At 37.0% G+C, this 14,258-nt stretch overlaps 1 protein-coding gene across 1 annotated transcript in view; it reads left to right on the forward strand.

The window, feature by feature from the left end:
• Positions 1–14,258, forward strand: part of CNTN5 (contactin 5) — a 1,092,962-nt gene that overhangs the window by 835,425 nt on the left and 243,279 nt on the right. Inside the window, exon 10 of the mRNA XM_005872208.2 lies at positions 3,187–3,368. Within this exon, the coding sequence (XP_005872270.1) occupies positions 3,187–3,368 (182 nt within the window). The remainder of the gene's footprint in view (positions 1–3,186; positions 3,369–14,258) is intronic.

Genomic DNA, 14,258 nt, shown 5'->3' on the forward strand with positions numbered 1-14,258 from the left:
TGGCCACTCAATGTATAAATGTTGAATCACTCTGTTGTATACCTGAAACTAATATAATATTGTATACCAATTATATTTTCATAGAAAAGAAGCCTATTCTGTGAAAAAAAAACTTATGTAGGCTGAAAGAAAGCTAACACTATTTGAAAACTCCAATTTTCAAAAAGAAATAAAGAGCAGGAATTTTTTAAGCAAATGTATGTAAATACACAATAACATATTTGCTCTTTTTTATTTCTAAAATATATCCGTTAAACAAAATTTATAGAACTTGGATAACATTCCTAAGGTTACACAGCATCTTTGTGTCCAAATTGTACTTAAACCTTAGTTGTATCATTGAAGGCCAGTGCTCCTAGGCATCATGGATTGCTAAAAATAGAAAATAAAATAAGAAGGAAATAGATTTAAACAGTTACTATTTATAAAACACAGAAATCATAGATGAAATAGTTGATTTTCTAGGAAAATATTAATTGCCAACATTGATGCAGCAGATATTTGAACACAACATAATTAAAGTAGAAAGAAGAAATTGAAAACACTTGTAAACAAACAAACAAGCAAAAAACAACAACACCCTAACTTTATTGATGGTAGCAGACCCAGATGACTTTTTGTGAGAGTCCTGTCAGTATTCTAAAGAACATATAATTTCTCTACTATTTAAGCTATCAAAATAGGAGATGGAAGTATTCTGGCATGTTTCCCAAGCTATCATTCATCACTGTGAGACATAATTTGTCAAAGCTAGCCTGTGAATAAACCACCAGCTCACTAACACACACACACACACACACACACACACACACACACACCAACCAACTTAATAAACTACATACAATCTCACCTTTGAATAGTGACACAAAAATCCTAGATTAAAAAATAATAGCCTGGCTGGTGTGACTAGGTGGTTGGGTGTGGTCCCCTACACTGAAAGGTTGCTGGTTCTATTCCAGGTCCCCCACATGCCCAGGTTATGGGCTTGATCCCCAGTGCGGGGCATGCAGGAGGCTGTCATATCAATGTTTTTTTTCTCTCTCTCTCTCTTTTTCCCTCTATCTCTAAAAATCAATTTTGAAAATTCATAAATCATTTTTCATATATATTAAAAGAATGATATGCCATGCCAACTTAAGCATTATTCAAAAAAATGCAAGGTTCAGTCTTCCTGAATGTTGTCTATACAGTATGTACCTAAACAAACAAGCAAAACTATCAACCCCAATCCAGCAATTTCACTTCTGTTTTATTCCTAAGGAATAAGTCAGAAAGATGTTCAAAAACACACATGGTCTTTATCATAGCATTGTTTATAACAGTGAACATTACTATTGTCCCTGTAAAGAAAATTTGTGGAAAAATATCCTATCCTTAGTATATAATTTATGGTAGACTGTTACAAGAGATGCAAGTAGTATACACAAAGCAAAAAAAAAAAAAAATCCCAGCAGACTACACAAATAAGGAAAGACTGCTGAAGAGGAGGCATTTAGGACGGGTCTCAAGGGATCAGTAGGATTTTAACGGATATGATTGGAAACACACAGAGATGTGTTTCTGGGTCAGGAAATGTGGAAGGAAGTAGTGAGAAATCAAACTGAAAAAGTAGAGTAGGTCCAGACCAGAAAGGTCATTAAATATAGATAGTAATAAATAAATCAGCAGAACAGAACTGAAAAGCCTGAAACAGGCAAGTATGTGAGAACCAATTATATGACAAACACAACATCCCAAATATTGTGGGGAAGGGAGTGTTAACAATACTAAAATAAATAGTTGCATTCCCTGTATCACGCCCCAAACATGAATATTGTCCAGATGGATCAAAGATCCAACTGTATAAAAATAATTGAAAATATTACTAGGAATACTGCAGAAAATATGGACATAAACTTGGGTTTGTAGGTAATTTTATTTAAAAAAAAACAAAAATTCAGAAGTCATGAAGAAAACTACAGATGTTTGTTTCTCCTAAAAATGTTCATAGAATTATATCACAGAATTTTTCTGAGAAACAAAATCTTCATTATTCTAATACTCAAAACACTCAAAGAAATTAATTTAAACAATACAAACAGGGAAACAGAAAAATGAAAGAAAAATTAGAAAAGTAACATAAGCAAACATCTCAGAAAAGCACATGCAAATGGCCAATAAATTACAAAGAGATGTTCAACCTTCCTAGAGTTCAGAGAAATATTAATTAAAGTATCAAATGCCATTTTTTACCTTTCAATACTGACAAAAATTAAACAATTAATCACACAAAATGGTGGCAAGGATATGGGGAAACAGTCTCATATATTACGGATAGGTGTGGAGACTGCCACTATATTATTGAAAAACAATCTGGCAGTACTTATTAAAATGAAGAATGTACATGCCCTTTGATCCATCAATTCCACTTTTGTGAATGTCTGCTGCAGAAAATAAAAGCAATAGTCCATGATATATGTGCAATGTTGTTTGTAGTAATATTGTTTCTTAGTGGCAAAGAAAGGAAACAAATCAAAACTGGGACTATGCTGAATGTTTAACTATAGGGAATGGCTGATTAAGTTCTGATACATCAATACAGTGGAATAATATGCAGCTATTAACCAGAGTAAGTCCTGAGTTGATCTTGGATTTGATCTTTTAATAAAAATAATAAACATCCAGCATATGAGTTACATGTTTAGACAAAACAAAAATATCATCATATGTGTAAGTTATGTTCATCATACAGAACAGATGAGAGATTACATGCAAACTGTATTTGTCGCTGCAGAAGGAAGATATTTTCAGGAGTGGAGGCCAAAAAAGATTCTTAATTCACTTAGTTCAAACTCTTGTTCAATCCCTTGCTATAAGTATTTATTATTTTGTAATTTCACTGAATTACTTTTAAATAATTTTACAAAGGTTTTTAAAAATAAAGTATAATGTATTAACACGTATATGTATTGTCTATGAATTGCCTTCCTGAAATATGAAAGAAAGGGAACTATCTTCCTTGGCATCTAACTATTTACTTATCAGACAATCCGCATGGAAAGTGAAATATGTCAACCAGCACACGGTCCTTAATTGTGATTACACTTTATTGCACTCAGCCTATTAAGTGCTTAAATTACCAGATAACAGAATCTATGTTCCTAATAGTGGAAAGTATATTAACGATAGTTTTGCTCCTTATCGTAGCCCAGTTCCCACAATTACATGGATGAAGGTTAATGGCTATATCCCTAGCAAGGCACGGCTGCGGAAATCTCAGGCAGTGCTGGAAATACCCAATGTGCAGCTGGATGATGCAGGCGTATATGAGTGCAGAGCTGAAAACTCGCGTGGAAAAAATTCCTTTCGTGGACAATTACAAGTATACAGTAAGTGTTCTCAGCAAAGCATGATGTTCTAGTCTCAGGACCCTAACTGAAATTGCAAATTACTTCGAACTGATTATTGTTTTTTAGAAACAAAAAAACAAGATTTAATTTATAATAATACTTTTTTGGTGTGATACAGCATCATGTAAGATTATCCTACATCGAGAAATGAGTTAAAATAAAAAGGAATGGGAATGATCAGGTTCTTTGTATAGCAAAGAGAGTTTATAAAAATGAGATGTTTTCCTGGCACCAAAGCTAATGTCTGGGAAGGTTAAGAATCTTTATTAATTTATTCTCACCCTTGGCCTGAGTAACAATTGTCAGGAGTAACAATGTATTGCCTATAAACTATATCCTGCTCAGCTGTCTTTTTTTAAAATAAAATTTTATTGGGACACAGCCACATTCATGTGCTTACACACTACATGTCATTTTTGCACTGCTATAGCAGAATTGAGCACTTGGGACAGAGAGGAGATAATGCAAAGCCCAAAAAATGTCTGCTCTCTTGACCTTTACAAAAAAACTTTGCTGACAATTCATACATCTGTATCATAACTAGCCTTTGTAGCCTGCAAGTGTTTATATTGTCCAAAAATGCCAAAGAGTCAACCAGGTTGTGTGTAAGAATTGGGAAAGCCTACTTCAAAAATATCTACAATTTCCTCTTAACATCTAAGGATCACAAATTGTATCTATTTTTCATATTTTTATAATAAACATTATACATAATGGGTAAGTGATATAATTCTATGTCTCAGGTGAGGACACTAAAAAAGAGAGGAATAGAATAATCCAGAATCTACATAACAAAAGCCTAAGTGACTGTTACAGTGGAACAACCAGAATGACTGGTCGCTATGATGTGCACTGACCACCAGGGGGCAGATGCTCAATGCAGGAACTGCCTCCTAGTTGTCAGTGCGCTCCCACGGGGGAAGCACTGCTCAGCCAGAAACTGGGCTCATGGCTGGTGAGCGCAGCGGGGTGGTGGGAGCCTTTCCCACCTCTATGGCAGCGCTAAGAAGCAGCAAGCTGAGTGGTAAGGAGCAGCATGCAGGCGGGCTGTAAGAAGTGAGGGGTCCCGTACTGCAAGAGGGATGTCCTACTGCTGGTTTAGGCCTGCTCCCTGTGGAGAGCAGGCCTAAGCCAGCAGGCGGACATCCCCCGAGAGGTCCTGGACTGAGAGAGGACGCAGGCCAGGCCTCTAGTAGTGATATAAGCAAATACAGATGTTTCCAATATAAAATTATTGTCCAAATTACATATTCAGCTGAATCTTCCAAGCAACTATGACTGTCACTGTATCTCAAGATCAGTTATCCTAAATAGCTTAATGTTCTTCACAGGGACTCTTAAAGAGTATTTTGAAATATTAATATCTGAACTCAATCTGTTTTTTTTTCTTTATCTCTTACCAACAACTTTAAGAATGCAGTACTTCAACCAAATTGACTATGCACATTTTATTCATTCATTCACTGATCTAATCATTGTTTATTAAGTGCCTATTACTGCTCGCAACAGAGCTTTGAAGAAACTCATGGTCCATTGGTTAGATGAAAAGCAAACTCCACCTTGGAGCTGAGTATACTATCTGCTGTGATAAAGGCATGTGCAAAAGATTATAGAAGCACAGTCTACTGCATTCTACTGGGATTTAGGAAAAGCTTCCAGAGGATTTGTACCTTAAAGGCTAAACAGGGGACAGCATCCTAGAAGAAAGATACATGAAGTAATTTAGAAGTTTGTAAGATTGAAGCACTAGCCTTGGTTTGGTTATTTTTAGGCCATGGATATTATATTTGGATGAAATCTTCACAGATAAAAATCTGATCCCTAAAGACAAGTGTTCACCTACTACTTTGCTACTCAAAACCACACACACACACACACACACAAATGCAATGAGTGCCTGTTACTTTTAAGGCTATTTTGGAAAAATCCAAAATCTGTATTATGAAGAATGGTCCACACCTAAATAAGAATTAGATTTACAGTCTGGGATAGAAGCTCCTATGGGCACTACTCTACTTGCTCCCCTCCACACCACAGCTACTTGATTGATAGGTGGTGGCAAATATTGCTAGAAAGAGTAGAAACAATTGCTTTTACTCGATATTATTTGTGTACCTTCTGGTGAGAGGATATGCTGCTAAGCAATAACTGTGGGCTCTCCTTGTCACACACAATTAGGTGTGCACTATAGGCCAGCTGGGTACAGACAAACCTGCCCAAAGCATGCATCACTTTGATAGAAAATAATTAAGGTTGTTGACTGGAAAGAGAAACTGAGCTAGCCAGCTACTTTGGCATGTATTTCTGACCCTTTGGGAAGGTATCTTAGAAGAATGTGGCCTTTTGCTGTAGCCCATGTTTAGGCCGGTTTCCTGTCCTGCTTTGCCCCGGATGTCTACTGCATGGGGCATTTATGAACAGTGCTCTGTTTCACATCCAGAAATAACTGGCTTATTATAGGTTTACTCAACTTTTGTACTTTTAAAACTATCGTGTTTGACAGGAGGGCTTTTGCTCCTCACCCATCCAACTCTGTAAAATACAGAAAAAATCTTGGCTAACATTTCCACCTGACTGGCAGTTGCTACTGATAGCATGATGCATAAAGGTTCCACTGTATCCACGGATTGTACTTAAAAATCTCCTCTCAGAATGGTCCTGTTGGAAGCTCTGGGACCTGAATTTTGAGTGTTGGAAGAAGTAGAGGCTGACCCTATCTATCTAAGTGGTCAACAGTCACACAGGACTGAAAACATAGTCTTTCCTCAGGTTCACTTTCTTTTCGGAAGGACAATTATCGGAGTGTTTTCAATGTTCAGTAGTTAGACGCAAAAGATGAACCAAGCTTCTAAGGCAACCTTTCTGGCCTCATCGTTTTGTCCAATCATTGAAAATGAGTGCTAATATCGGTGCTAGGTATAGATTTAGGCCACATATTTTATTGTTAATTACTCAGAATCTGTATTTTTAAACATACACCAAATAATACAACATAAATAAAGAGGTTCGTGTTAGTTAAATGAGTAAAAATTAAGGTAAACTTACATATCTAATATTATATAAAATTTTTAATGTAGTACTTATAAAAATAAACTAGCAAAAAATTAAAACAAAATTTTGGTAAGAATTTGAATCTTAGAAAAACTGCATACTTATTCTGTGGAATATGCCTTTTGTTTATACTATAGAATAGTTTAATGGGTGAAATGATGTCTTTATTTTTTTCTGTAGTTTCTGATGATTAATGAAAAACACCTTGTTTTAACCAGCCACACAAAATTTTTAGTCCTTATTTCCAATATAAGTGGAATCTTGCTTCATAGAGTTCTCAATCAAAATGAAAGAAAAAAAAATGAGGATACAAAAGAAGAAAGGGGAAGGAGGAGGAAGACAGAGGAAAGGAGGAAGGTGGAAAGGAAGCTCAATTTCAAGCAGTTTTATACATAAGGAGATCCCTAATAGGGGGTATTTGTGTACAAAAAAATCTTATTACATAAAGATGTGCGATCTATGATTTTAAATATATGTCATGTACCCACCAACTTGTAATTTGTCATCCTGTAGAGCAAGGGCACTGTAGCTGATTGCTAAATAGTTTAAACTTACTATTTCGACTAGAAATATGTCAGTATTAAAATATACCTCTACCCAAGATGCTTAAAGAAAATTACATTGCATTGCACTAAATGTTCAATAAGGTTTTTATTTTTAGTGCAGTGTAGCATTATAGGTGTTATTTTTTATATGTTTGTAAAATCTCTGGACAGTGTCCTTATAAATTGTGTCTGCAATTCAATTACAGAAAAGCTTTTTCAAGACAAAGACTAATTTTTTTTCTTTTGCTATTATTCCTATTTTCCAGCACTAAGCATACACTCAGCACAGAATGGATGATTTTTATTATAAATCTATGCTTATTATAAAGATTAATGCTTAGATATGCACACCATTCTTCAAGGTAGACCGTAAATAGATAAGCGTCAGGAGATTAAAGAACTAATGAAGGTAATTAAGGTAAAGAATGTGAAGACTTTAGACTTAATCCATGGTGGATAAGCATAACAGTTTCCACGTTGGCAGACGATAGCATATTCACAGACCTATAAACTGCTAATATGTAGGTGAATACATAGTGGCATTTTATTTTTGTTTACTGATTTTGAAAAAAAATAGTATTGGTTTTCATAGCTATCATCCACTCTAATATTTTTGAACCTCTAATAGACACTTAGTTTATCAGATCTTATTTGAAACTGTCTTAATAATTCACTCTGTGGATAAACTGTCTCTGGATTACTTGGCCTCAAATGTATTCATGGGCTTGTATCTCAGGAACACATAGAATTGGTGGGAATCTTTCCCTAAAGCCAAGGATAATGTACTAGTGGTTAAAATGGAAATAACATTGAATTAGTAATTTTTTTAAAAGAACTAATGGAGGGAATAGTCGCCAAGAGCTTATGTTTTAGACGCTACTGTACTACTAGGTACTTTGCATAATATAAGCCCAAATAACCCCTAGGAATTGGTATTCCTGCTTGACAGATTGGGAACCTAAGGCCTGGCAAGGTTAAGGAGATTATCACTGAAAGTCCCATTCACAATAGGCAGTAGAACCAGATTCCAACTTAGAACTAGCAATGGCACCAAAAATCAACCCAACTGTAGGATGTGACCTCTCATCGAAAGACTGAGGACCTGAGCTAAGGCGTGGGATGAGAAGGGGGTGAAGAGTAGTTCATTCCTTCCACTCACCTCTAATTGCTAGAGAAGACTGTTTTATACATTGTCCTTTTCATTAATTTTCAGTCCCTAGTTTTCTTTTCTTCCAAATTGTGTTTTTCTATAGTAGGCATGGTTTTAAAAGATGCTTTAGCTATCCTATATAATAAAAGGCTAATACGCAAATGTACCAAATGGCAGAAGGACCGGTTGTTATGATGCACACTGACCACCAGGGGGAAGACGCTCAATGCAGGAGCTGCCCCCTGGTGGTCAGTGCGCTCCCATAGGGGAGCGCTGCTCACCGGGCTCACAGCTGGCAAGTGCAGTGGCCGTGGCAGGAGCCTCTCCTGCCTCCATGGCAGCACTAAGGATGTCTGACTACCAGCTTAGGCCAGCTCCCCATGGGCCTAAGCCATCAGTTGGACATCCCCTGAGGGCTCCTGGACTGTGAGAGGGCGCAGGCCAGGCTGAGGGATGCCCCCCCCCCGCAAGTGCACGAATTTCATGCACCAGGCCTCCAGTTAAAATATATTAAAGATTTACCATAGAAAATAATGTGAAATTGTAGATATCTAATTAATAATTTCAGCCATAAAGAAAATGTTTGCAATCCTCTTTGTAGAAAGTTTCTCACCTTGAGTTCTGTTGTTATGAAAATGATACCAAATATATTCATAGTTGATAGAAAATAAAGTTCAAGTTATTGTATGAGCAATGGCTTAAGGGAGGAAAGTAACCAATATTTTTTATATCAATCATCACTGTAGGCCATTGAAATAGGAATTATAATCTATAGCTCACAGATAAGGCTAATTGAAGTTAAATAACTCATTCCTAATCACATATTAGAGCAAGGGCCTGGTAGCACTGGGATTTGAACCTACATTTACCCCAACTCTGTAATCTTTCTAATATACCAAGTTACCTCTTACTGGCCCACAGCTGAGAATTCTAATAGTGAGAATGAGCTCTGAGGGTAAAATATGTTGGCTCCTCAACCCTTGAGTACAGGAGCAATGAAGGAGGCCAATAACAATCAGCATTTATCAACAGATTTTCAGAATTTCTAAGGACAAGAGATAATAAGCAAGATTCCCTTTACACACATCTGCTATGTGTTTTAAAATTATAACCTAGATACTGATCTGAAGTTCGAACGTATCACATAAGTAGTTGGCAATGTACAGTGCATCTTGTGAGAGTGGAACAGCTTCTGGGCTCACAGTGCCATATGTCTCTCAAATTGTTCACACCCTAAAATAGGTAGCTTGACAAAAGCTAGAGAAAAAAGTTACTAGCTTTTTCTTTTTTAAATTCTGGGGGCAAAGTAATAGGCAATTTTTATTTATAGAATTGTTGGCAGAGTGAATTTGAATAATATTTTAATTACATTTCTGTGTCATCCACTATATTTTGAGCTGACAGACATTGTAACATATTTATCTTTGCATTCTTGGTGCTAGACATTGCACCAATTGTGATGTCCAATAAATATTCAAAGAAGAAAGGAAGTCAGAAATTTTTTTTTTTTACAATTAATTGATCACTTGTTGATTCTTATGACAAAGTCATTTGGAATTAGGACTCTGAGTTAGGCCAAACATTATTTTGATTTCTTTTCCAGATGACCAGTTTTTAATTTGTTAGTTTTTTTTTCCTTTTCTAATTTTTCATTTTAGTAACTTTTAAAGAATTTTTTTCAATTTTTTTCACTCCCATAAACTGGGTATCCCAGCACTAGTTGCAGTACATTAAGTCACATATCAAATATAACCAATGTCCTGTAATCAACCATCATGTGTGGGTCAGTGCTGTGTCTAAAGTAAATATATATGTTACGTCAACTCTGCTCTTGATCTTGCTATCTAGCAGGGGTGTCAAACCATAACTAAAAAATTCAATAAGTTTAAGTAAGCAACAGAAGAGAGGGAATAAGTGACTATGTGATTATTTTTCAAGTGAATAAGAACTGTAGGTGTCCAGAGAAGGAGCAATTACTTCCCTTAAGGTTAGGGATAATAGTCCTTATATTACTTGTACAAAGTCTTGAATTATGAGTAGAATTAAAAGAGACAGAGAAGAGAAGTAAAATATTCCATGTGGATGGAGCAATCTGAAGAAGATGCAGGGTGTGCTTGGGGAGACGACAAACTTGTCTCTGGATTACAGGGGTCATGTATAGCTTTGAAGTTGTCTGGCAAAGCAAGAGTAGGAAAGTTTATAGAAAGTCCAAATGAGAAAGCAGAGTTTAAGGTTGCTTTCACATCTGACCATTTCTATGTTTTGCACATGACTACAAAGAGACTAATTTTGGAAGCCAGGCACAAAAAAAATCAGAACCAATATTTGAAGCTCACTATGGTAGGTTGTTGAAAGCTTCTAGGCTTGAAGTTGAATCACAGAGTGGATTCAAAGGCCTACAAATCCTGAGTATGTGAAGGTAAGCCTCCTTAAAGGCCAGGCTATATTGGCTGGAAGACCAATGAGCTACTAAAGACAAAATTCCCATTTAGAGACAAGTTTGAAAGTAACACACTAGGTATACAGCATATGCTTTCAACTCATTTTTTTATTTCATTTTATTTTTTTACCTTTATTGTTGAAAGTATTACTGATGTTCCCTTTGTTTGTTTGCATTTTTCCCCCATTGACACCCTCCACCTCATACCCGCCCCTCCGAGGTCTTCATCACTCTATTGTCTGAGTCCATGGGGAACTTATATGCATAACCCATCAATTCATTTTTTAATATTTCAAAATGGGATGGGAGAAATATACTCCCTAAAGTTAGAAATGTCTGACTTTGTGAAAGTAGTTACTGGCTCTTACTGTGGGACTTTGGGTGAATTTCCTTAACTTCTCTGAGCCAAAATTTCCTGGTTAATAAAATGAAATATATTTATTTTGGGGATCAATATTGCAAGGGTTAATTGATCATTGAGCTCAGTGTGTCTAGGACTAGCATTTCATAAATGAGAGATTTTCTTGCATTTTCCCCTCCTTTCTCAACTGGCTTAGATTTTGGACATCTGTTGTCCTTCTTAGACCCCTATTCTGATATCCATGTGCAATTTCCTTCAGCACATGTTGTTTCCTTTCTTATGCTGTCCTTTCCTGTGGCATTGACTTTATACCTCCTATACCACAGTATAAACTTCTTAAATATAGGACATAGGTGTCCTGCATCCATCATAACCTCCAAGATTGAGCAGGAACTGAATATGGGGTGAGTGAATCAATGATCAAAGTCCTCACTAGCACTAAGTAAAACATTTTATAAGTTAATGCCAAAAAAGTTGCTAGAGAGAAATAATCAATTCAGTTCAATATTTTTTATGTTTATTTCTTCAATTGTTTCATAAGTTAATGCTAAAAAAGTTGCTAGAGAGAAATAATCCAGTTCAATATTTTTTATGTTTATTTCTTCAATTGTTTCAAATAGAATATTTGTGGACAAAGAGTCACTTTTCCTCCCTAGTAGTTTTATTTTAAAAGCCAAGCAATGGAGGAAAGACACTTTACTTATATCATAAGATTTTCATACAATTACAACATTGTCTTATTTCTTTTTTTAAGTTATAAAGTGTATTTTTACAACTATCCAATATGTGACTTAAATGTTGATTTCATCAAATGAAATATATTTGAACATACCCACTACATGATATGCACAGGAAAAGACACAGAGATCAAGCAATACTTTCATACCAGAATTCAAGATATTAAGTAGCAAGGAAGTACAGTGGCATTGAAGGCTGAGGTGAAGTACAAGAGTCAATAAGGTAAAGAGAGCAGACATTTCAAGATGTACCCAGATAACACCAGTTCTTAAGTCTCAAATTATTTCCAGAAAAATAATGTTCATGCATTTCTGTTGAAGCAGAAGTCAGTTTCAGGATGTGGCTTCTACAAATCTGTAGATTGAGAGTTAAGTAGGTTAATTTGATTAGGGTCAGACTCAAGATTTCTAAAACACACACTGAAGGATAAACAAACTAAGGAAGCATGCTTCACAAAGCTGAATTCAGTGTAATTAGTCCTTCATTCTGAGACTTCATTTTTATCTTGAATGTTCTTTCACATTTTGCTTGCAGATGTTGCAGTAAATCTATATATATAAAAGCCTAAGCAACTGTTACAAATGGAGGACCTGACAACTGGCCAGTAGCTATGATGTGCACTGGCCACCAGGGGGCAGATGCTCAATGCAGGAGCTGCCTCCTGGTGGCCAGTGCACAACCACAGCCAACCTCCCGAGGCCAGCCAACCTCCTGTGGTCCCTTCCCCCACCCCCCACTGCCACCCCCCAGCTGGCCAGGCCGAGGGACCCCACTCATGCACGAATTCGTGCAGCAGGCCTCTAGTAAAGTAAATAAAGTTGTTTGCATGGAAAAAATACAATAACTAATAAATAATAATAGAAGAATAAACTCTGTTTAGGGTACCCATAGCTGTAAACCTACTTTTCCCTACTCCTATATATGACAAAATCATAATGAAAAGCATATTAAATCCCAATCTAGAAAACAAGCCTGTGTAAGTGGCTATGACACAATTCTTCTGTTTTATTTCTTAGAAATTATTAAGCATAGTGGTTTTTGTTTAGATAATGACTGTATATTAAGTCTTAGAGCAGTGAAAGCAAGCAACCTGTGCTGACTCATCTATATATATAAAAGGCTAATATGCAAAGTGTCCCCTTGGGAGTTCGACCACTTGCCATGATGTGCACTGACCACTAGGGGGTGACAGAGAACAAAGGAAGGCCCTGACTGGCAGTTGGCAGCCAGGGAAGGGAGGCCCTGGCCGGCATCCAGAAGGCCCCAATTGGCCCTGATCGCTGGCCAGGCCTAGGGACCCTACCTGTGCACGAATTTCATGCACTGGGCCTCTAGTCATGTTATAAACATCTTCAACAAAGTAACATGGAAAGGTGGAAGTGAGAGACACAACGCAAAAAATTGCTTCCTCTGTACAGAACACATTCTTGAACTTGCCAAAACTGGAAAAAGTAGGTAGAGGGGGCGATACTTTACTACTTACTCATAAAAATTAGCTTCTATGTTAAAAAGAAAGAACCATCTCTGTTGGTCCCCGGCTTGCATCATAAAGTTAGCATCCTCTACACTTGGCAGCTCAACAGGGCACATCACATGGTGGTGCTCCAGGTTCCTTAAAAAGTGCATTTGGGCATATTATCAGGATTACATCCTCCCTAGTGTTCCAGTTCCTGCTGCCTACCAACATATATCAAGGACAGATGCCCCACAGCCTGGTGAGATCCAGCTAGCTTTCCCTGCATCAGATTCTTTAGAGAACTATGATGGAAACAACTCATGGAAACGTGGCAACGGAATCCAAACGTTGCAGCTGGGGACACTTCTTCCCTTCGCTCCGAAAAGTAGTCTCTTCAAGCCCCAAATGTACTTACCGGCCACTACAAACCCTGGGCCCTGTCCCTCCGCAGCCCTGACTCCCACGCGGGATCGCTCCTCGCAGAGCCGCCCACCACTCCCATTTTGCCTGGGGTCCGCCCTGAAAGCAGGTGTACACCTGTCCTTTTACCTTTCGTGGGCCCAGCTACTCTGTGGACGTCTTTAAGTCAGCAGCCCAGCTGGGAGCCAAGCGTTGGGTTGGGCGCCCACAAGCCATCACAGGCGAGATGGACCTCCCTGCAGGTCCCCGTGCCAGCTGTTTCTCTGTTCATAGCCGCTTTGAACCGCAGTCTCTCTCTTGCTTGATAAAGGGATTTTTCTCTGTTGTCAATTTGAAAACTTTAATATATATAATATATATGAAGAATGCTAATAAGTATATAAAATATGTACATCAACTAAAATTTGAATTTGCAAATTAACTTTCTGAAGCCATCCAGGTTCTATTAGGGGAGAAAAATAACCCAGCAGACCATTTATTCAGTAATGGACCTGTTGCATTACTTCAACCTGTGCTATTGCTGCCCCAATATTTAAGTATCTGACTTCCTGATAACCAGATTCTGGCACCTTAGGGAGAATTTAGCCACTGTTTTGCAGTGGATTAAACAATGATACATCTGTAATACTATCAATAATAAAAATAGATTAATATACATATATATTGCTAAGAGAAATGTCAAAAAAGATATACTTAGCTTTCAATTAT

This window comes from Myotis brandtii, unplaced genomic scaffold (assembly GCF_000412655.1).
Source record: "Myotis brandtii unplaced genomic scaffold, ASM41265v1 scaffold37, whole genome shotgun sequence".
In the NCBI taxonomy this organism is placed as follows: domain Eukaryota; kingdom Metazoa; phylum Chordata; class Mammalia; order Chiroptera; family Vespertilionidae; genus Myotis; species Myotis brandtii.